The sequence below is a fragment of the Thunnus maccoyii genome, chromosome 2, assembly GCF_910596095.1.
Source record: "Thunnus maccoyii chromosome 2, fThuMac1.1, whole genome shotgun sequence".
NCBI classification, from domain to species: Eukaryota; Metazoa; Chordata; class Actinopteri; order Scombriformes; family Scombridae; genus Thunnus; species Thunnus maccoyii.
This window is the reverse complement of record NC_056534.1, coordinates 19,811,534-19,832,755: the sequence shown is the minus strand read 5'-3', so window position 1 is coordinate 19,832,755 and position 21,222 is coordinate 19,811,534. Positions and strand designations below refer to the sequence as shown.

General features: G+C 38.8%; 1 protein-coding gene across 4 annotated transcripts in view; it reads left to right on the top strand.

Annotated features, from left to right (window-relative positions):
* The first annotated feature begins 10,398 nt into the window (after positions 1–10,398).
* Positions 10,399–21,222, top strand: part of zcchc7 (zinc finger, CCHC domain containing 7) — a 51,286-nt gene continuing 40,462 nt past the window's right edge. The window contains exons 1-4 of one of the 4 annotated variants that reach the window (XM_042434200.1): positions 10,399–10,547; positions 13,189–13,243; positions 15,550–16,201; positions 17,928–18,201. In XM_042434200.1, the coding sequence (XP_042290134.1) occupies positions 15,656–16,201; positions 17,928–18,201 (820 nt within the window). In that variant the 5' untranslated portion in view covers positions 10,399–10,547; positions 13,189–13,243; positions 15,550–15,655. Of the gene's footprint in view, positions 10,548–12,672; positions 12,808–13,188; positions 13,258–15,549; positions 16,202–17,927; positions 18,202–21,222 lie in introns of those variants that run through there. The other 3 variants (XM_042434204.1, XM_042434193.1, XM_042434211.1) reach the window with 3 other exon arrangements.

Sequence of the window (21,222 nt, the reverse complement as noted above, 5' to 3'; positions counted from 1 at the left end):
ACACACACACACACACACACACACACACACACACACACACACACACAGACACCCACACACACACATGCAGGGCTACAACTTCTTGAGCTCCCGCGCTCTGCAGAGGAGAGTACAGCCTTCTCCTCCTCCTGCACGCACTGTGTGCAAAGTGTTTGTTACAAAACGGATAGTTCCGGTCCTCAGCTCTGATTGTTCGCAGACACACACCTGTGAACGCATAACATTTCATTTAAATATTAATTTGCCAACGGAAAATTTTTCCACTCATACTGATACTCACAGCTTTGTTATGTTCTCTTCGCAGGGAACTTTATTCTCTGGCGGAACAATGACATTCAAGATTTCTTGAACATTTCTGTTTGCATCTGCCGTTTCACTAAAGCACATCTCCACTGAAAACAGACATTTTAGACGAAGGTTTTACTCCACTTAGCACAGGGTTAACAGCCCTCCTGCACTGTTTAACTTTGGGTCTCTTTTGGCTTATCACACGCCTAACCAAATACATGTACACTCAAAATTTGTCGCTTGGATTGATAGCAACAGGGAGAATTTATGAATTTTCGTCCCAATCCTTCCCTTCTCTTTTTACTAAAAATGTCAGTAGCCTACACTCGTGTCCACACACGCAAACAAAAATAAATAAAAATTAAATAATTCCAGCTAAAGACGTAGCCTGTTATCCAAAAACTCCAATGCTTATGTGAATATTTGCATGTTCCAGTTTGATACCAAAGCTAAAAGTGACAGCGAAAGTTTCGAGTCTTTTGGGTGAGAAATTATAATAGTTAGGCATGAATGAGTTCAGCCACAGATTTCAACCACCAGATAGAGCTTGAGCCGAAAGTAAGGATGTCAATCGCCAGTAGTCTACTGCACCAGAAATATCTTTTGTTTTTCATGTGTGCCAACAGATTCAGCGTCATTAAACGCCTGGTGAAAATATGTGGAAATGATTTACTGCCGAGGGAAAACATAGGTAAGAGGAGTTGAAATCAAGGCCATTCTTGCATCAGTCTGTCGTCACTGCACTGAAAAGTAAAAGTAAAAGGTTTTGTCATAAAAATCCTGACAGACATGACAGTGAGAGGACGGTGAAGAAATTAGACACATTTTAACAGGTGTTTTGTCTTCTTGCTCGGTGTCTTAACTGCTCCTTCCTTCCTTCTCTCCGTTTCTCTCCTCCAGACAGCTGCAGGTCTCAGGGTTCACGCGCAGCCCCGAGACAATTGAGTGTGGAACAAAGCGCGAGACAGCGACCCATTTTGCTCTGCTTGTCGCCTCGCGCTGCAACACTACGACCCTGACCTCCGGCTCGCGCCCATACAACATCAAAACATAAATACCAATGTTTCCATGTGATGGCGGGAAACAAACAAAAAAAGGAAGGGTCAGCTGTGACCTCCCGGTAGAAAACAGCCAATAAATCAATTAATCGGTTCTTATGAGGAAAATATTAATTTATGCGTGAACTTACGTCAAGTGTTGCAGAGGCTATAGAGAAAAAATAAGATTTATGTTGGCATGAAGTCAATAAAATTTACAGTATTCCACAAATATGGATAAAATACGTGAAGGTATATTTATTACTTCTAGCTTACTGTAGCCTACTTGTCACTTATTTGATTGTTAAATAACTACTATTTTCAGAGTCGTAGAGTACTAATATATATAAACTAATGAGTTATAGTATAAGTCTTTGCTCTCTGTAGCACTTACAGGCTGCCTGCAGGGGAAGAAGATCATGAATCCTCGACAGACGTTGTTATCTTTTCATAGGCCCAAAAGTTGAATCTGTATGCATGGCCATGGCAGCGGATTATTCAGTGCATTTCCTAAACGTGCGAGCTCGCAGTAAAGACTGTACAATTATCTGTTATTGAGCTATTTGAAGAAACCCAGTTATTATAGGCACTATAATGCATATGTTTTAATTTTTTGGTTATGTTGGCAAGGTTACAGTGAGGAACAGGAAGACTGGGAAGATATTTTATTAAAATAAAAAAATAAATAAAATTTCTAATATGTGAAATTGACACAGAATGTGGGGAATAAGATTAATAAGGCTAATTATTAAGCGTTGTCTTACAAAATATAAATATATGAATATTTATGCTTTGTAATTTTTGACAAAGTGTTAACATGAGAAACACATATTTTATTTTTATATATATATGTAATCATAGTCATTATTAATATTATCATTATAAGTTGATACGTTTCATAAAGTATATGAGAAGTATATGAAATATTATCCATGTTACGTCATTTGTATTAGAAATGTGTTAAAAAAAACATTAATTTATACAATAGTTTCCCCCTTTTGAGAGATAATAGGCAAAATTATATTAAGGTTATATAAAATATTTTACCCATAGCAGTGAATTAGCATAATTTTAATATCTACTTATATGTGTTTTTAATATTTTAGGACAGTAATATTTTTTTTTCTTCTTGTCTCCTGCAGCCTCAGTGAGGTGTCGCTCCACATTTGGTTTGCCTGTAGGATCTCTTCAAAGAATTCGCCATAGTTTAGATATTAATCATCACTTGTTTGTTTTTCATCCCCGTGCTAATTAATGTAATTAATCTGAGGGGGAGTAGTTGGATCGGTGACCCGCGCTCTGACCGAGCGGAACCGGAAAGAATCGCATTAAAGCGCGAGACAGAAGAAAGAACTACAGGGACGATTAGAACAATAAGTAAACACGTAAACACAAGAGGAGATGCTCTCTGTCTCTCTGGGACTTTGGGCTTTCACCACACTGTTTACATCTAGTGTAAACTACAGGGAGAGACCTCAGCTTAAAGGCCTGCTGTTGTGATCAATGCATATGTGAGGAAGAGTGCAGACAGGACAGCACAGAGACAATGATTTCAATGTATTAACGAAGAATTGTACATCAGAACCAATCTGTCTGCTTTATACAGCTCAACAGTCGTGGAAGAAGTATTCAGAGCCTTTTATTTGAGTAAAAGTAGTAATACCACAGTGTAAAAATACTTCACAAGTACAAGTTTTCTAAATTAAGTAATTACTAGTAAAAAAGTAACAGTAGTGAAGTACTCATTATGCAGAATGACCCCTTTTCATATAATGTGTATGTGATATTATGTTGAATGATTATTACATTATGTGTGTTATTTTATATATTATAGCCTATTATTGGATTATTTTTATTGGTTCATTAAAGTGTAAGCAGCATTTTCATGTTGTAGCTGTTTTGAGTGAACCTAATTTTAACAGCCTTATGTATGTTGGATACTTTATAACAATGTGTCATTTCTTATGAACCCATCATATGTTTTGGTTAAACAGTAGAACCTTCATCTGTAAAGTAAAATTGCTGTCAGATAAATGTAGTGGAGTAAAAACTACAATATTTTCCCCTGAATTAGTTATGAAGTAGAAGTAGCAGAAATCAGAAACACTCAAGTAAAGTACAAGTACCTTTAAATTACAGTTAAGCACTGTCTCACAAACATATTAAAAAACAAATGGAGTCTATTACTATCCTTCTCTTTTCTTACCAAGTGGGAGCGACCACAGAAGCACATTTTAGTATTTTCTTTAAGTTCAGAGCCACATTTGCATTTTCTGATAGGACCAAGAAGTAGCTTTTGGTTTTGGAATGAATTTATATCTCACCCAAATGTTCCCAGAGTTTGGCTTAAAATGAAAGGAGACTATGCATATTTGCAATCTTTGGCTTTAAACTTTCTCTATCAGATAATCCAATTTAATTAACCTTTTTTTATTTAAAATCTCTCAAGACTCAGTTATATTCCTTCACTTTTTTAACAGATGTTTTACTGTTTTACTGACATTATTTCTTCTGTTTGTCACTGTTCTGTTTGATATTTTGTGCTAAATGTTTTTAATGTGAAGCACCATGTAACTTGTGTTTTGAAAAAAAGCTATACAAATACATTTTTCACTCCTTCACTTACTCAGCCTGATGGTTTAACTCAAGGTTTCAGTGTTTCTCTTATACTTAAATCATGTGTGGCTTGAAACATAATAACACAGCAGCAGTAAGACACAATACTCCTTTCTTGGGTGTGTTGTAATACTACTTTTGATCCATTTTTTTCCTTATATTTCTTTATACCCAGACATTTAAACACTTTGATAACAACTTGCCTCTGGTGCTCATGTGTTTGCCTTCGCTTTCCCCCCGAAATACTCAGAGCCACAGTGCTGATTGAGCTTACCTCTATATCCCTGGGATTTAATTCAGAGTGGCACTTCACTGTGGCGACACAAGGTTCCCCTTTTTTGCAGCCACAGCGCCTGGGTGTTGCTGTGACTATAGAGGTTAGAAGGGGGCTTAAGGACTGCAGGGCGGATTGAGAAATGGGACACATTATTTGTCCATGAAACATTATGTGACACAACATGACACCAGGCCATTTGTATGTAAAGGTAAACATTTCAGCGTGACGATTCGACAAGAGTGGACAAGGCTCCTGTCAATGTGGTTTTTATACTTGCAGCTGAGAAAGAGGTGTTGTGGCATTGCGTGGTGATGGAGTGTGTATATGAGACTTTGTGTGTGTGTGTGTGTGTGTGTGTGTCTGTGTGTGTGTGTGTGTGTGTGTGTGTGTGTGTGTGTGTGTGTGTGTGTGTGAGTGTATAGAGCTTCTGTTCACAAATTTAATCCCCATAGACACAAGTCACTTGGTCCGGTCTGAAAAGGTGTTGTCAGGCTTGTTCTCTTGTTCTAGTCTTTTCCTGCTGAAAGCACTGACCGACTGTTGATCACAGAGCTCCAGTATGTGTGTGTCTGAAAATTTCACCTGTATGAGTAATTCATTTAATTGAAAGAAAGTGTGATGGTCTGACATGTCCAGCAGGTGTCAAAAACATATATTTTAAGCCAGATTGGATCACAAAAAATGGCTCAAGTACATCAGCACAGGGTCCAAAGACAATGATTCCCAAATTTCTTGGCTTGGGACCCCTTAAAAAGAAGTAATGTGTACTTGTTACCCCTCATCACAGGTGGAAATGGGCTTAATGTGGACATGAGTTGAAAGCATTTCAAGCAAAGACTGATTTTTCCTGCTCAAATTGTTTGACTTGAAGTAAGGTCTGGCAATATTATGATATAAGACAATATAAACTTTTAAATGGTCAGAAATGTCGGCATGTCATTTATACAGTGGTGGTCTATTCCTTTAGTATCTCTGGGTGTGTCAAGGCGTTGTAGGCAGTGTTGCAAATCAATGAGCAGGACCGTTAAATGGCAATATTGGATTTTTATATGATTTTTGCATCAATGTGATGAAATACTTTGATTTGTCAGGTCTGGTGATTCTATCCATAAACAGTTTCTTAATTGATTTTTTTCCAGAAAATGTACTATATCACGATGTACATCAATGTCACAATATAAAATTACTCTATATATACAGTGATTAAAAATGTTACTCATATTGTCAACTTCAACTATCAAGAATTTCACAAGAAAAAAAGAGGGGGAAAAAAACATAATTTTGTGTAAACAGGAGTGGGTTTTTTTTTTATTTCTTTATTAACTAGTGACCCCTAAGATTTTTGTGGTCCCGACCCCCAGGTTGGGAACTACTGGTCTGAGAAAATGACCATGTAATCACAAAGTTTTTTGCTGTCAGCTCTGTACTATGTCCTGGCTAAAAGAGGCAAAAATGATCATAAAAAAAGAACATAAACAGCAGTATGTGAATCTTCTTCATTGTATCATAAGTCAGAGTTAAAGCTAGTGGTGTGGAAGAGGTGTCAATTTTAGGGGTATATTACATATTCCATGTCTGAAAACTAAAGTACAATTTCAGTATAGGACCGAGAAACCGAAGAAATATTCTTTTACACGGCACAGAATTCCAGGTTATGCCCCTGTGTCAAGTCATCATGCCCCTACGGCTGTGTTTTATCATTTGTTTCTTCCTGCATGTGAGCTTTGCCTCTGATTAGTACATGCTCCACTTGGCATATTAACTCCAGAATCTACTGAATCTCTTTAATACAACCACCAGTTTCTTATCCTGCAAAGCTATTTGTTGCTGTGATATCTATTAGAATTAATGCAAATATAACACCTCTGTTTATATGATTGAAAAGATCAAACTTTCACTGAAGTGATATGACAGTGTGAAAAAAAACCCTGGTGATGGGGCTTTAGGTTCACGAATGCTGTACATCCACTATATGTGAATGACTGCAGCAGAGAGGGCCCCATATGGGTGATGCATGGGAGCCATTTTTGTTCAGAAGCGCTGATCCAGGGCAAGTCTCTTTTTTTTCAGAGGGAATTCCTCCTGCCTGGCTGCTTTAATACAGGCTGACTGGTTGTATTTACATACATACAGTAACAAGGAAGCCTGCACCAACAGCAGAAAAGGAAGCAGTATGATGTTTTTTAACAGAACTCCCTTTACAGAACTGAAACAAGCTGATGTAATCAGTTACCGTTACAATCCACATCTGAGCAGGTGTTAAATGTGTCTTGAAAAGACATTTGTTCTACATTTCAGACCTTACACTTACCTCTAGGGTTTCAACTGACAGTAATATTCATTATTGTTTTCCTAATTGATTTATTAATTGTTTGTGCTATAGAATGTCAGCACAGGTCAAAAAACGATCATCAAAAGTTCCCAGAGTTCATGTCAAATGTCTTGACACCAGACATCAACACTCCTAAATACAAAGGTACTGAGTTTTCTTTCATAGAAGACAAAGAAAACCTGAAAATATTCACATTTGAGAAGATAGAACCGGTGATTTTTTTCCTCCAATTTTTGCTTAAAAAGTAAACTAAATCATTGCAGATTAATTTCTTGTAGTTGATTAATCATTTCAGCTCCACTTATTTCCGTAACAACTGCACTATGGACTAAATATTTCACATTTTTTCACTCTGCACCACAGATTCACCAGAGAACACAATATGCTATTTTGGATTTTAGTACAGTTTCTGTGAAATCCTGTCATTAATGTTTCATCACACTGACTAAATCCAGGTAATAGCAGTGTTGAGGACACAGTTGGGTCTTCAGACAAGTACGTCTGTCCACAAATGACCATCAGTCGCAGAATATTGCCAATAAGCCACACTGGCTGACAAGAATCCTATATAGATAAAACACTCCATTCAGAGTGTTGGCCACAGCGTCTGGCTCCAAATGAAAGCAGAAGCCACCATGGCATATACAAACACCATCAAATACGAGCAATGACATGCTTCTTTTAACTCCTTCTCTTCAATAACGATTATTCATCAGGCAGAACCATCCCTTTGGAATGTGTGATTGGAAATCAGGGGACTTTAAATCCCCGTCCTGGACACTCCATCCATCTTCAACACGCCACTGGTCTGAACGCTTGGAGATGAACCGCTGAACCAGATGCCTCCATTCAGCCGGTCTACCTCTACCTTTTTTAAAATAATAATAGTAAATACCAGCAAATGCATGGAACCCAAAATCAGGCAGCCACATCACAATTTCACTGAGGCAGTGAGGCATCCCGAACCTGCATCCAATTTAGGGAGAAACGGGGGAGCAGAGGCGGCAGAGGGCCCCCCATATGCACTTCCCAAAAACAAAACAGATGCAGGATATTAAGTGTGTGTGTGTGTGTGTGTGTGTGTGTGTGTGTGTGTGTGTATGAGATGCATACATAGACTGAAAGAGGTGATTGTGTTGAGACGCAAAGTGCAGCCTAACCTTTGGAAGGAAACAATCCAAACTCAGTGATGGCCTTTCCCTGTGTTGACACGCATGGAGAAACCTCTGGAATCAGATGGCATTCACCCTCTGATTCCCTATCACGGCGCCATTCGCTCACTATTATTATGACAGTGATGCCTACAGTTGAATATACAGAGTTCACAATTATTATCATGATACTGAAGGGAGGAAAAGATGGATGTTAATGTTACACAGTCTGCACGAGAGCCAGGATGGCATAATTTTGCTGTATTCAACTTGTAATAAATATGACTGATGGCGATAGCTCGTCTGTTGAATTACATTTACATATAGATTTACATTCCCATCAACATGTAATAATAGCACAGGCCTGAGGGTCCATACTAGTCGCTCAGACATGCATGCACACACTCAGTGCACATATTCTGACATTTCATAGCTAATATTTGTGCCGTATTGGAGAAGGTGAAAACGCCTTGCATCCATCAGAGTGACAACAGTGTATATAGTGAAAAACAGTGCAGGGCTCTGCTGGATCTTTTGTCTGCAGAAAAAGATATGATGCCTTACAAGTAAAGCAGCCCAGTTGACAATTCAATGACAACTTTAATAATGACATTTTATGATCACAATAATGTAGTTGATGGGTTATTCTCTGTGCACAAAGAATATGTGCCATTAAAGGCTCACAATATTTTGCATAACATTAGAGCTCAATCAGTGCTGTAAGTATGTTTTTGTGCAAGTGTTTTTAGGCATTTTGCTTTTATATGATAGTGACAGTAAAGAATTGACAGGAAATGAAGGGACAGAAAGAGATGGGGAATGACATGCAACAAACTTCCCCCAGCCGGACTTGAACCAAGGACGCCATGACGGCAAGGTCAGCATCCCAAACCCCTTAGCTATCAGTAGAAATTCACTTAAGATCTGTTATTTTTTAAGTATTATCATAACTGGATTTCTGTTTCTTTTGTCAGACCTGAACAGTTTTGTATGATGATTTATCAGTCAGCCTAAAGATCCAGAAATATTCCTTAGGCCTCTCTCACAAGCAAACAAACAAACAAACAAACAAACAAAACTATTAAAGAATAAGACTGTTGATTATCTATATTTTTCTTATTGTCAATAAATCTCACATACAAAGACAAACCAACAATGAATTTATCCTACTTACAAGTAAAAATCTTATTGCTGTTATTAGTCTTTGGAGCTGTTTCTAAACAAGCTACTGTAATCCTATTTTTCCAGGGCGAAGGAATGTGTTGCCTAGTGCAACGGTGTAGCTCATTGGTGTGTTTTTAATAGTTTTTGGACAACAACATGGCACAGATGAATAAGATATATGTGGCTTTGGATACACACGCAATACTTGTAAATAGGATGAGTTCATTGGTAGTTTGGCTCTGCACTTGAGATTTGTTGACAATAAGAAAAATATAGAAAATCACTAGACTCATCCTTTAAATTTGCATTATTGAAAATTTATTTTTTCTATATCTTTAAATCTTCCCATCATCTAAATTTACCACCTGCCCCTGTGAGAGGTGCTGACTCCCAGAACCTCTTGGCTAAATGTCTAAATGTATTTCATAGATTCACAGTCTTGGTTGTTATAGACCATTTTAGTAGGAAAAAAAAAAACTCCTACAAGGAAACGGTTTGGTAATCCTATAATTATACCAATTATACTAGTACTATAAACTCCACATCGCATTAAAACATTGTTCTCCCTTTAAGATATCAGGAGAATATTACAGGATTATAATCTCAGGGGATGAAACCAAATCCAGATGAACAAGCAGTGAACATTGAACGTCCTTGTCAGTACATAATTCATTCAGATCCACAGTTACCACTGAGGATATTAAGGTCAATGTTTTAGCATTTTTGACTTAAATGCTGAGTCTTTGACTCTCTTGAAGTGCAGTTTACCCTCCATTAATGTATTACAACTTATGCTACAAATTAGGCTATTTTCAGGCAAACTGGGAAAAAGGAAAACTCAAATAATATACAGACTGTTTTGGTGTCTAGTTTAAGTTATCTGCTTTGGGATGTATGGACGTGACTTGGAGTCACAACCTCAGTTTTGTAAGATCCTGGTTATAGTCCAGTATTTCATTTATATGCTTTGGATGCTTAGGTTAACTTAAAGTTCCTCTCCAATCAAAAATATGTTTTCCTTCTTGTTCCTACATTTGGATGTTTGCACATTCATCTGCTGAAAATGGAAAGTTTCTCTGTTTCTCAATGAAAAAACAATTTTAAGAGGTGGGCATACGAGCATTATTTGTGACATCACAACTAGTTTGACGGCCAATCCTGGTCCAATATTCAACTTATATAAGTGTGATGTGGAAATTTGAAGCATCCAGTGCACACACAAACACTAAGAATAGACTTTCCAGTGAAGTAGGAGCCATCTTGTCTCCAGCAGTTTAACTTCTCAAATGAAATATATTTGCATATTCATAGATCCTGGAATTTTTTAATGAGGGAGAAGGAGCGGATGTAATTTTAAGGATTTTAATGAGATAATTTAACTTTTTTTGGTGGAAAAAAAACATATTAGACATACATTATTACTCAAAGTAGAATGTTATTATACATCTTAAAAAATATCTCTGGAGGGGATCTTTAAACAAACAAAATCACAACAGTTGACAGTTTCACTACAGCCTCCTGTACTCTCTCTCATGGGTTTTGGCCTGACAGAGTGAAACGTTACGGTCGGCCAACCTCTTTTCTTTGGACAAACCCGGATGTTAATCGTCTGTCTCCCTCTGGCTGGAAGCGAGAGAGCAGCCTCCGACACATGTAACCTCTTCAGTTTGTTGGATAAAAAGGTGAGCTTATGACTATTGACAATAAACATGAAACATGCTCAGTGTTGACGTGACGTAGGACGGCTACAGTCGCCATTATTGTCTCTCTTTCCTGCATGTTTGAGACTGAAGTGCTTCATTGTTTACATCCGGCTGCTGTGCTGGTTATAAACACGTGGACAGACAGGAAGGACACATGCTAACTAGGGATAGTCGATAATTAGAAATAACTTGAAGTAGTCACTACTCAGCGGCTGTTTAATTTATCTCTTTGGTGTTTTGGGGCGAGATAAGTTTGACTCATTTAACTGTAGCTTCAAACAAGAGCTAGCATTTGCCTCAGTCTATCTGGTAGCTTGTTAGCATTTAGCTAGCCGGGGCTAGCACCAGGCTAACTAACTGAAGTTAGTAATTACTTACAAAACTGAGATTTCTGCCGTTTCTTGGTAATTATAGTGTAATCAATCATATCTGTGTGGCTCAGGATCACATCCCGTCACTCTCCTCAGTGTGTGTTTACTTGAGGAAGCAAACACCATGGCAACCACACATCAAATCAGTACATTGATTACTTCATTTGTCATATTTCCCCCTCCTAAAATAATCCCTATGAAAGGGCCACCCATAAATGCATTGACTAAACAGCAGTGGTGATATGATTTGTTTTTAATTCTGTCATAAACAATATACATTCAACATACCTTAAAGGATAAGTTCACAAGTGTGTCGGAAAACAACAGTCAAGTGTCTATATGAACATTGAAATAGATTTTCCTTGCTGTAATCATTCCTCCTGCTCATACTGGCTATTAAAGAATCCCCTTCAAATGTGCATTCAGTGTAAGTGGTTGGGTCCAAAATCCACATTTTGTTCAAAAATGCATGAAGGAAGTTTATCTGAAGCTAATATTAGGCTTCAGCAGTCTGAGTTAGTCATATCAAGTGGATATCTGTCACATTTACAGTCTTTGTAGCATAAAATTCTATCTTTGTGTTTCTTGATTTGACTAATTTGAATGGCTTCATTTTAGCTTCAGATAAACTTTTAAATACATTTTTGCATAGAAGGAGACTTGTGGATTTTGGCCTCCATCACTTACATTGTAAGTGCATTATGAAGAGATCTTCTAATGGTCATTATGAACAAGAGGAACGATAATGGCAAGAAAAACATGTTTCAATGTTCATTTGGGCACCTGACTGTTGTTTAAAACAGACTTGGAAAAACTGTGAACCTGTCCCTTAAGTACTCACAAAACAAGACATTTGAGGACGTCACCTTGGCCTTAGTATTGTTGTTTCACCCTATTCTGACATTTTATAGACCAAACAACTAATTGATTAATGGAGAAAATGATTGACAATTTAATCAGTAATGAAAATAATCATTACCTGCAGCCCAAAAAGTAACATTAAATGGAAATGCTCAAAAACAAGTACCTCAGAATTGCATTTAAAGGCCCTGCAAACCCCCACAGGTGTTTACAATTATTCTGACTGATTAGACACCTCTGCTCAGGTTGAAGTTAGGTTGAGCTCCGCGTGGATATACATTCCTTGAACTAATAAGAATGATAAAAGTGCAATATGTCCCACCCTAACAGGAGAAACAAAGCTAATAGGAGAGTTAGGTGGATATCCATCAAACAGTCTGTATAAAGACCTGAGAAGAGATCCAATTCGCCAAAATAAGTAAAAACAGACACAAACACACAGGTGTTTTCAGTTGTTTTAGTTAATTAGGCCTCTGCTTTGGTTTATGTTGCACAGAACTATATTGGGAATTTCCTGAGGTCACCAAACTCTATGAACCAATAGGCACAGAGGTGTTGCTAGTATCATTAACAATGGCTTTGTTCAATTCGAGCGTCCGCTAATGACAGTACGATAGTGATCCGGGATGCACAATACCTGAGGCAGCTAAATGGAATCAGCCAGCATTAATTTTATTATTTAAACATGAGCTTTTCCTACTGTGACAAGTCAGAATGTCTTCCATGGTTAGATAGGCCTATTAGATGCGACAAAGCTAATAGTAGAGTCAGGGAGATGTCAGTCAAGTACAGTCTGTACACACCCACACAGTCCTGAGAAGGGCTTTAATTATATAGATTAAGTGAAAACACCTGTGTTGGTGGACCATGACTGCGCAGGGGCTTTAAGTACAGTACTTGAGTAAATGCACTTAGTTACGTTCCACCACTGCAGTCAATTGTCGGCTTCAGGTTTCTGTGCACAGCTAAACTTTTTACACATAAATGACACTCTCCCTCAGCAGCTGGTAAGACTCTTCTTTCTGTCCTTTTAATCCCCAGCGGGCGGCTTGTGACTGTGTAGCGTGGCGTTTCTGCCGTGTGTGCGGTCTGGGAGCCAATCATCTCCAGCCATCATGGCACAGACACGCAGGACTGGACAGAGCAATGGGCCGGTGCCATTTCTCTGTCCACTGTGTGTGTGTATGTGAGAGACAGAGAGAGATAGAGAGAGAGAGAGAGAGAGAGAGAGAGGGAAAAAGACGAACAGAGATTGGGAAAATTAGCAACACAGCATGCGTTTTATAGCATGTCACAAGGAGATAATTTCACAGCTTCTAACATAGGCATTCAAAGTGAGTCCCAGATGAAGTCTTGTTAAACTGTTTGCTGACATCCTCACCTCGCAGGTGATGAACTTGGAGCTGTTTCTTGGCACCAAAGCGCTGATGAAACAGTCCACAGGTAAAAGAAAAAAAGTGAGTGCAACTGAACCGTGCTCTTCCTCAGCTTTGTTAACAAGCCCTTATGGATTTCAGAAGAAGACCAAAGTCTGTGCCCTTTCTCTAATTGATGTTGGCCTGTCACCACTTATTTTTCAGTGCTGTAGATAATAGTGAAAGTATTTATATACTTTGGTCGCTGAAAAGTCTCTATTTTGATTGGCTGGAAGGTGTGGATTAAATTTTAGTAATCTGTTACCTGTTTGTTTGCAATTCTAAATTAATGCTCTGGTAGGGCGATATGGACAAAATCAAATATCACAATATTTTGGACCAAGTACCTTGATATGGATATTTCAACAGTATTGTAGGGATGATGATGATCAGTAATGTGGAAATAATGACTAAGTGCGTAAAGGCAAATAACAGAACAGCTAGAACAGTCTGGTAAGTCCAGAAAATTACAAAAAATCACTTGACTGAAATGCAGCCTTTAAAACAAGGGAAAGACAACACTTATGCCATATCACGATATTATGATAACCAAAATCTAAGATGATATCTGGTCTAATGTCACGATATTGATATAATATCCATATATTACCCAGCGCTATGATCCAATATTAAACTGTAGTTAAGGACAGCAACAATGAGACTTAGCTAAAGAGATGCAGTTTATTCTTGTTTGCATGAATCTGGACATCGAAACCAACCAACAGTAGGTTGAGGAAATGAAGGACATTTGTGGTGAAGCTGCAGGGGAAAGCAGAGAGGTAACTAGAACAAAACTGCACAGAAAATAAAGAGATGTGGAGAAGTCACAGGTAATTGGGAGAAGAAAAGAGAGAATGATAGAGAGCTAGTGTCATTGTGTGTGTGTCTCATGTATTAGCATACATTTGGATGTGTTCTAACACAGGCACAAACTGCTAAGTGCTGCCGGAGCTGGAAAGGCTACTGATACTACTGATACTGAGCAGGATGCAGCAGTGTTCAGCTTTGAGTATGTTCAGAATTTGAGAGCAATCACTAAAATCACTCTCCTGATTTTAAAACTCCTGGCCCAGCCTCCTGGACCCCTTCCGGTTATGCTAGATGTTGCCTAGCAACACAAGCAGTGGAGATTTTTATTTTATTATTTCATGATGTTTAAAACTGTAAAACAAGATCAAAACTACTTATATGAGAATGACTGATATTTTTTAATTTGATGACATATTGCATTTCGATGGCAAGTGGCCGTGATATAAGCAGGATAATAGAAAGCTGAAGTGAAACCGAAGCTTCTGGGTTTTGTTCCAGTAGTAGAAAAACCTCATTTCAAAACTCACTAACATTTCTAATAATGCAATTACCTGAAAATCCAGCCTTCCAGCAGAATCTTTCTCAATAGTATCGTTTTGTTTCTCACTTCATATGTTTAGATAAGGATGGTAATTTAAGGAAAAAGTTCTAATATGGTTGTCAGTCTGTTTTTATCAGCCTTAAACAAACCCCTACACCATTGTGGGTTAAACATTATGCTTTGACAAAAGAGTTGAGCCTATTGACAAGACGAGGGGGCCACAGTTAGTACAGAGAGGCCATGTTTTGGGTGTTTTCCCTTGTGTATTTCCATGTAATGGACAGTTTAAAAGTGAAAATACTTTCCCTTTTCTTTAAAACAGTCCTGATATTAGTTTACCAATCAGATACTCTAGATTAGTGTATCGGGCCTCATCCAGGTGTGACCGCACCATGTTAAATACATTAAGAGAATGAAACTGGAAAGGGAAAAACAGCTTCTATATTTACTTATTTTTTATCTTTTGGGTTTGATTTTCCAATAACATCACTTTTGAGCACAGTACTTTTGAGCTGCTGATTCTTAAACAGAAGGTGATACAACTTCTGAACTGCACTTGAATACACCGCCTGGAAGACTTATATTATTAGTTGATTGACAGAAAAGTAATCTGCAACTATATTTATTTAAGTTACTTTAAAGCTAGTTTTGGCTTCTCAGTTTTGGGTATTTGCTGGATTTCTTAGTATCGTATGAGCGTAAATGGAAAATCTGTGGGTTTGGAACAGGCAAGAATTTTTGAACACTTGAGATTGTGATTTATATTAATATATTAATATGATATTAAGTGAGCATAATTTACAAATGAGTTGTCAGTTCCTTAAAGTGCAATTTTTACATTACATCATTAATACATTATTACACATACATTAGTTTTTACTTATTTAAGATTGAAATGTAATAATAATTTATTAATTGTGATGACTTGATTACTATAATAACCCATCTTTGTTTTTGTGTCTGTGTTTTATCCCTGCACTCAGCTTCAGTCACTGACGTCACCGTGCTTCAAGGTGTGAGTGTTTGTGTGTGTGTGTGTGTGTTGGCAAGGTGTGTGTATGTGTGTATTGAGAGTGCTTTGTAGTGGTGATGTACTGTAGCTATCAGGACCGTGAGGAGTTGGAGGATGATCTCTACCAAGAAGATGACAGGGACTCTGACGGGTCAGAGGCCAACAGCGAGCTGGAGTTCCGCCTCTACAGCCAGCTCCACTACTCCTCCAATGCTGGAGAGGTAGAGGAGCAGGAGGACAAAGGAGACGAGGGAGAGGGACAGGGTCAGGACAGCCAGCAGCTTGAGGAGACCAACAAGACTGCAAACGTTGATGGAGATGGAGAACTGGAATGCACTGCAGAAATCAGGCCTCCATCATCTAATGCTGTCAAGCTACAACAAGACCTGAAGAAGAAGAAGAAGAAGAAGAAGGTAGAGAAATGTGATAAACAGAAGAAGGGGAAAAGTCACCTTAAAGGCCAGAGGTCGTCATTATCACTTTTTGAGGAGGTCATCGTCATTGACTCTGGCCCTGATGTTATCTCCATCTCTGAGGATGACACTGCCGATGATGACATAGGGGTCTGTGCCTTAAAGGGTCGGAGTTTACACCAGCAGCAGACATCCACCCCGGCCCAAAAGGTAGAGAAGAAGAGAGTGAGGTGTGTGTGTGTGTGTGTGTGTGTGTGTGTGTGTGTGTGTGTGTGTGTGTGTGTGTGTGTGTGTGTGTGTGTGTGTGTGTGTGTGTGTGTGTGTGTGAGAGTGAGAGATTGCTCTGGTATATGAAATTGTCTACTGTTTGGATCAGATTAATCAGTTGGGTCAGTTAGTTTCAATCACTGCATGAGGTGATTACTGAACTACAACCTAGACAGACTGCTCTTTTATCTGCCATAAATCAGTGTCACCTAGCTTTCCCTTGGCTATTATTAAATTTACTTTGACATAATTTTTATTACCAGAGAACATTTCTCCCGTATTGTCTTAGGTCAGGGGTTTTCAAAGTCTGACACTGTAGGTCCACCTCAGACAAAGTTGAAACAACTACTTGCATGCTCAATTCTGAGCATTAGTAATGTCATGAAAATATCAATAGTGCAACATGAAAAAAGCTGATATTAATGGATTTTGTCACTCTGATTATTATTCTTTGTTCCTTGTCTTATTTCAGTTTGAGGGATAATCATGCTCTCAGTTTTGAAACTACAGTTCCCATAATGCTTTGGGGGATGTAAACAGAAAGCATAAGTTGCCATGGATTTAGGGAGCTGTGAACCCTGTTCTTTTAGCTTGTATTTGTTTAAATTTTGGCAAATTGACACCATGAAAAGTCATGCCAAATAAGCTATGATCGGTTCCTGTTTGCATTGTACCCATGTATGTACAGACAACTGTCACTGGATTTCTTTGATACTGAAGAAAACTTAAAAACGTGATGATTCTCTGGCAAGTTATAGTGAGCGCCTTTTTTCTGTCATTTCTAAAGAGATTAATGGACTTTTTTTGTGATGCACATCAGAGATCATGATATCCTTGTGAAGCACAGGTCACAATGAATCTAAAAATATGCGTATCATGTCCGTGTGTTCAGAATTGACTTAATTATGACTCAAAGAAGCAGTGTCAGTACGCCATCAATTATATAACAGTGTTATTGTGACAACTAATGCTTCATTCTTGCAGTGAATGACTGAAGTGAGGAATCCAAGTTTGATTGCCTTTTTCAGAAGGTCCGTATTATTAAGGACCAAGTCGGATATATATGACCTTTTACTTTCCCAGGTCTAATTACGACTTGGTTGCCATTGTGAACACAGCAACTGCTATATCACATGAATGCACAATAAGTCACCATTCAGTGCATTCTTATACTTTATAGTTGGCAAAAAAACATCAACGATCTTTATCTGTCCTCCATCCTCATTTCCCATTTGTTGTTCTGGCATGACACCACCTAACCTTCGTAGGTGAAACACATGACGTAATGTTTTCATTCTGGGAGATCCCTTGTTTTCTTCACTCTGAATTTGCAGTTCTGGGCAGCCACTTGGCCAATATCAGCTGCTGTAGCTTCCGGATTGCTGTTGCAGAGTTGAGCTTCAGCAACCAGTGGGGCATGTAGCAGTGCTCTCAAATGACTTGTTGCAGTAGGAGAGCATTGGCCAAAAGTTGAACTGCAGCTTTTTTTTTAATGATGGCAAACAAGGTGATAGGTTTTGTTAACAATGGCCATTTTTCTTAGAAGAAGAAGAGACCTTGGACAGTTATCTTGATTTTCTTTCACTTTGAAACTCGTAGGTAGGGTTTGATCAGTTGCAAAATGGTGCAACTGAAAACTTTGTATTGAAATTTTTGTTTGGTTATCTAGACATCCCAGAAAAGGAGGAAGAATCTCATAGTCCCAGTGGCTGTGGACTCAAGCAGCTCGGAATCTGATTCAGAAGAATCGGAGTCCAAACCTGAGACTGATTCATCTGATTCATCTGATTCATCTGATTCATCTGATTCATCTGAGTCGTCTGAGTCGTCTGAGTCATCTGATTCAGACGGTCTGGAGAACTGGATGCTCCTGGGTCGAGGAAATCAGGATGGAGACCAGACGATCTCACTTAACCTGGAGGGCGGGTCTGACAGTAATGCAGGTGTGTGTGTGTATTTATTTATATATACGTTGTTTATGCGTATGCACTGTTTATACTGGGTGTGTTGAGCGTTGTTCAGAGCTTTGTGATGTTTTTGTGCATTTAAATATGTGTGACCAGGAGAATGAAAGAACAGAGTCATTAAGTATGGTCCAGCTCATTCAAAACACTTACCCTACCTGCAGCACATTGATAAGGAGCGGGCACAGCGATGGGCCGCACTGTGAACAATCTGCCGTTCGCGTGCATGTTTGTATGTACATATGCAGCATCTGTGTCTGCATGTTTACGAATTTGTAAGCTCTTAGCATTCCTGGCACTGTCTGCCCAGTCGCTCGCTTCTCGAATGCATCTTTAAGTATGTTTGTGTGCATTATGTATTGATATGTGCGTGCAGGCTTGTGCAAGTGTGAATATTTGTGTTTATAAAATATTCCAGTTCTAATCAGCATGCATGTGTACATACACACACATACCAACAGTCATAACGCTAATGCCAAAAACAAACAAACGGAGAGATGGGGGTAATCAAAAAATGAATAAAAATGTTCCCTGCAAATCTCTTCAGATCTACACATTATCTTAACCTGCAGCCTCAGCAACCTCTTCAGCTCCTCTCCACTCCCCCCACCCCCCTTCTCCCTCCTACCTAACACTCTTCCATCTCATTCTTTTATCCTATTTTCTCACTATTGTGCTCCCTCTCTCTCCTGCTCTCCCTCCCTCTGTCTCTCTCTCACCGTTTCTTCCTCATTTGAATTTCCCTGGGCTGATGTTTCTGCAAGAGTGCTCACTGCCTCCTTTACACACAACTGGGCTAAAGGAGGGGGTCTGGAGCTGATGGGAAGGCTTGAGGTTTTGGCCTGGTTTTGGGAGGAAAGGAGGATTTTAGGTTTCTGTCCCCCCCCCCCCCCCCCCACCCTCTCTCTCTCGTCTGGCTTCTCTCTGTGATCTTTGGAGCTTGACCTCATGTCTGCACATGGGGGGTCATGGGTGTGGTGTGAAAGGGGTCTTAAAGTGAGAGGGATTGGGGGAGGGTTTTGTCAAAAAAAGGAAATGAAGGTAACGAAATTTCAGGGACGAGCCTTAAATGCCTTGAGCTGTTTTCCAGTTTCCGTGCTACACACTAAGCAGGTGTTGAGTAAACGAGTAAATTAAAGGATAAGGCTGCTGATATTCAATTTTTGTTTTGGTCAAAAAATCCCATGAAAAGAATAAAACCAATGAACTGATCCCACTAACAAATATTGTCTGTGCAGCCAAATCCTATATCTGGCTTCAGATATCTCGGCCACAGAGCTCCATTGTTGTCCAAATTTCATTAAAGGGGACCTGTTATGCTCATGTCCATATTTTATTTTTGGAGTCCATTAGAATAACATTGATTTATGATTCACAGTTCAAAAAACTCCTTATTCATCTTATACTGGGCCTTTATGCAGCCCCTCAATTCAGCCTCTGTCTCTAACAGGCAGTCTTAGCTCCTGTCTCTGTAAAGCTCCCCTCCTGATGAGTCCACTCTGTTCTGATTGGCCAGCTTTCCGGTAGCCTGCCAAGGGGCAGCGTTATAAAAATAATTCGTGTGAAGTTACCGCCAATGCAAACCCAACATTTCCTGCTTTACTGCTTCAAATTAAAAGCTTTTAAATAACTAAATAATGGGAGACTTTTATTGTGAAGAATTGACAGGAAGTGAAACGTTGAAACAACAAAATCCGTAGATACTTGGAGCTCTTTGATCAACGGATCAGTTAGGAATAACGCAGGGAGGAATAGTACAAGCAGAAACAGCCACAGTGATGATGATGTTTGATGAAGGGCTGCAGACGACCAGCACACCTCCAACAGATAAACAACTTATCTTACTTTGCCCTGCAGTGTAATGGAAAACACTCACAGTGTGTCAGCTTGACTGGAGACATGGCTCAGTGTGACTACCCCCTTAACAATGGGAAAATGCCATAATATTAGCTGAGCGGAGCAGCGAGCGCGTGCGCTGTGCATGGAGCAGATGACCATATAAAGAAATCTGTCATGAGATGACATTGGCTCGGGCTGAAGAAGAAAAAAACATATGGAAACCGAGTATTCAGAGCAGTCTGAAGCCAGTGCTTTTTGCTCACAGGGATTACTTCTACATACGTTTACCTCACTATTTGACAGTTTGGCCACGTTTAATATGAACATCCGACATAGTAACATTATATATATGACTGAAAATAAGGAAAAGCATAATAGGTCCCCTTTAAAAACACATTGTTGCAGTAGTTGACAATTTCCGTCATTGCCATTAACATGGGCATTGTCTATTTTGAGCCAATCCCACATACACCATCCTGTAAATACTCATTAGTGCACCACGTCTGTGTTAATCTGTGGCTAAGAATAGTTCATAACAAATGTGCTATAAACTTCTGTTTTAGTAACATTCGCTAAAATCTACAGTGACAAGCTTTTTTAGGAAATTACTAAGTCTTTTTAAAAATTAAACTAAATATATTTGTTACTTGTTTCAGATGGGAACAGTAGGGAAGTCAGAAAGTATTGAGAGAAGGCCTGACACGTGGTTGGTATTGGTCATTTCATGGGATTTGACGATAAGGGAAATATAGAATATACCAACCAGGGTCTAAAGTAGTGACCTGTCTAAAGAAGTGGGCCACTTTGCCTCAAACATAGACCACCCTTACTAACTTCATCAAATGAACTCACTTCTAACTTTTAAAACCATTAAACCAAAAGATCAACGAGGCTATTTCACACAGAAAATAAGTGTGGCTTTTTAGGCGGTCATATGCTAATTTCCTTTTAGTACAAAATGGTAAATGTGTATTGATTTTATCTATACAAACTAGAAAAACAGTGTGACATTTTTATGTAGTATGGAACTGGGATGCAGCTTTGATTAATCCTCCTCTCTTCCTGTCTGCTGGTGTGTCTTTAATACCGTTTGAAGCCAAGATAGTACACTGAATTATTTTCTTCTTCTGGGAATTTGTTTCACATACCCTTTTTATTGTA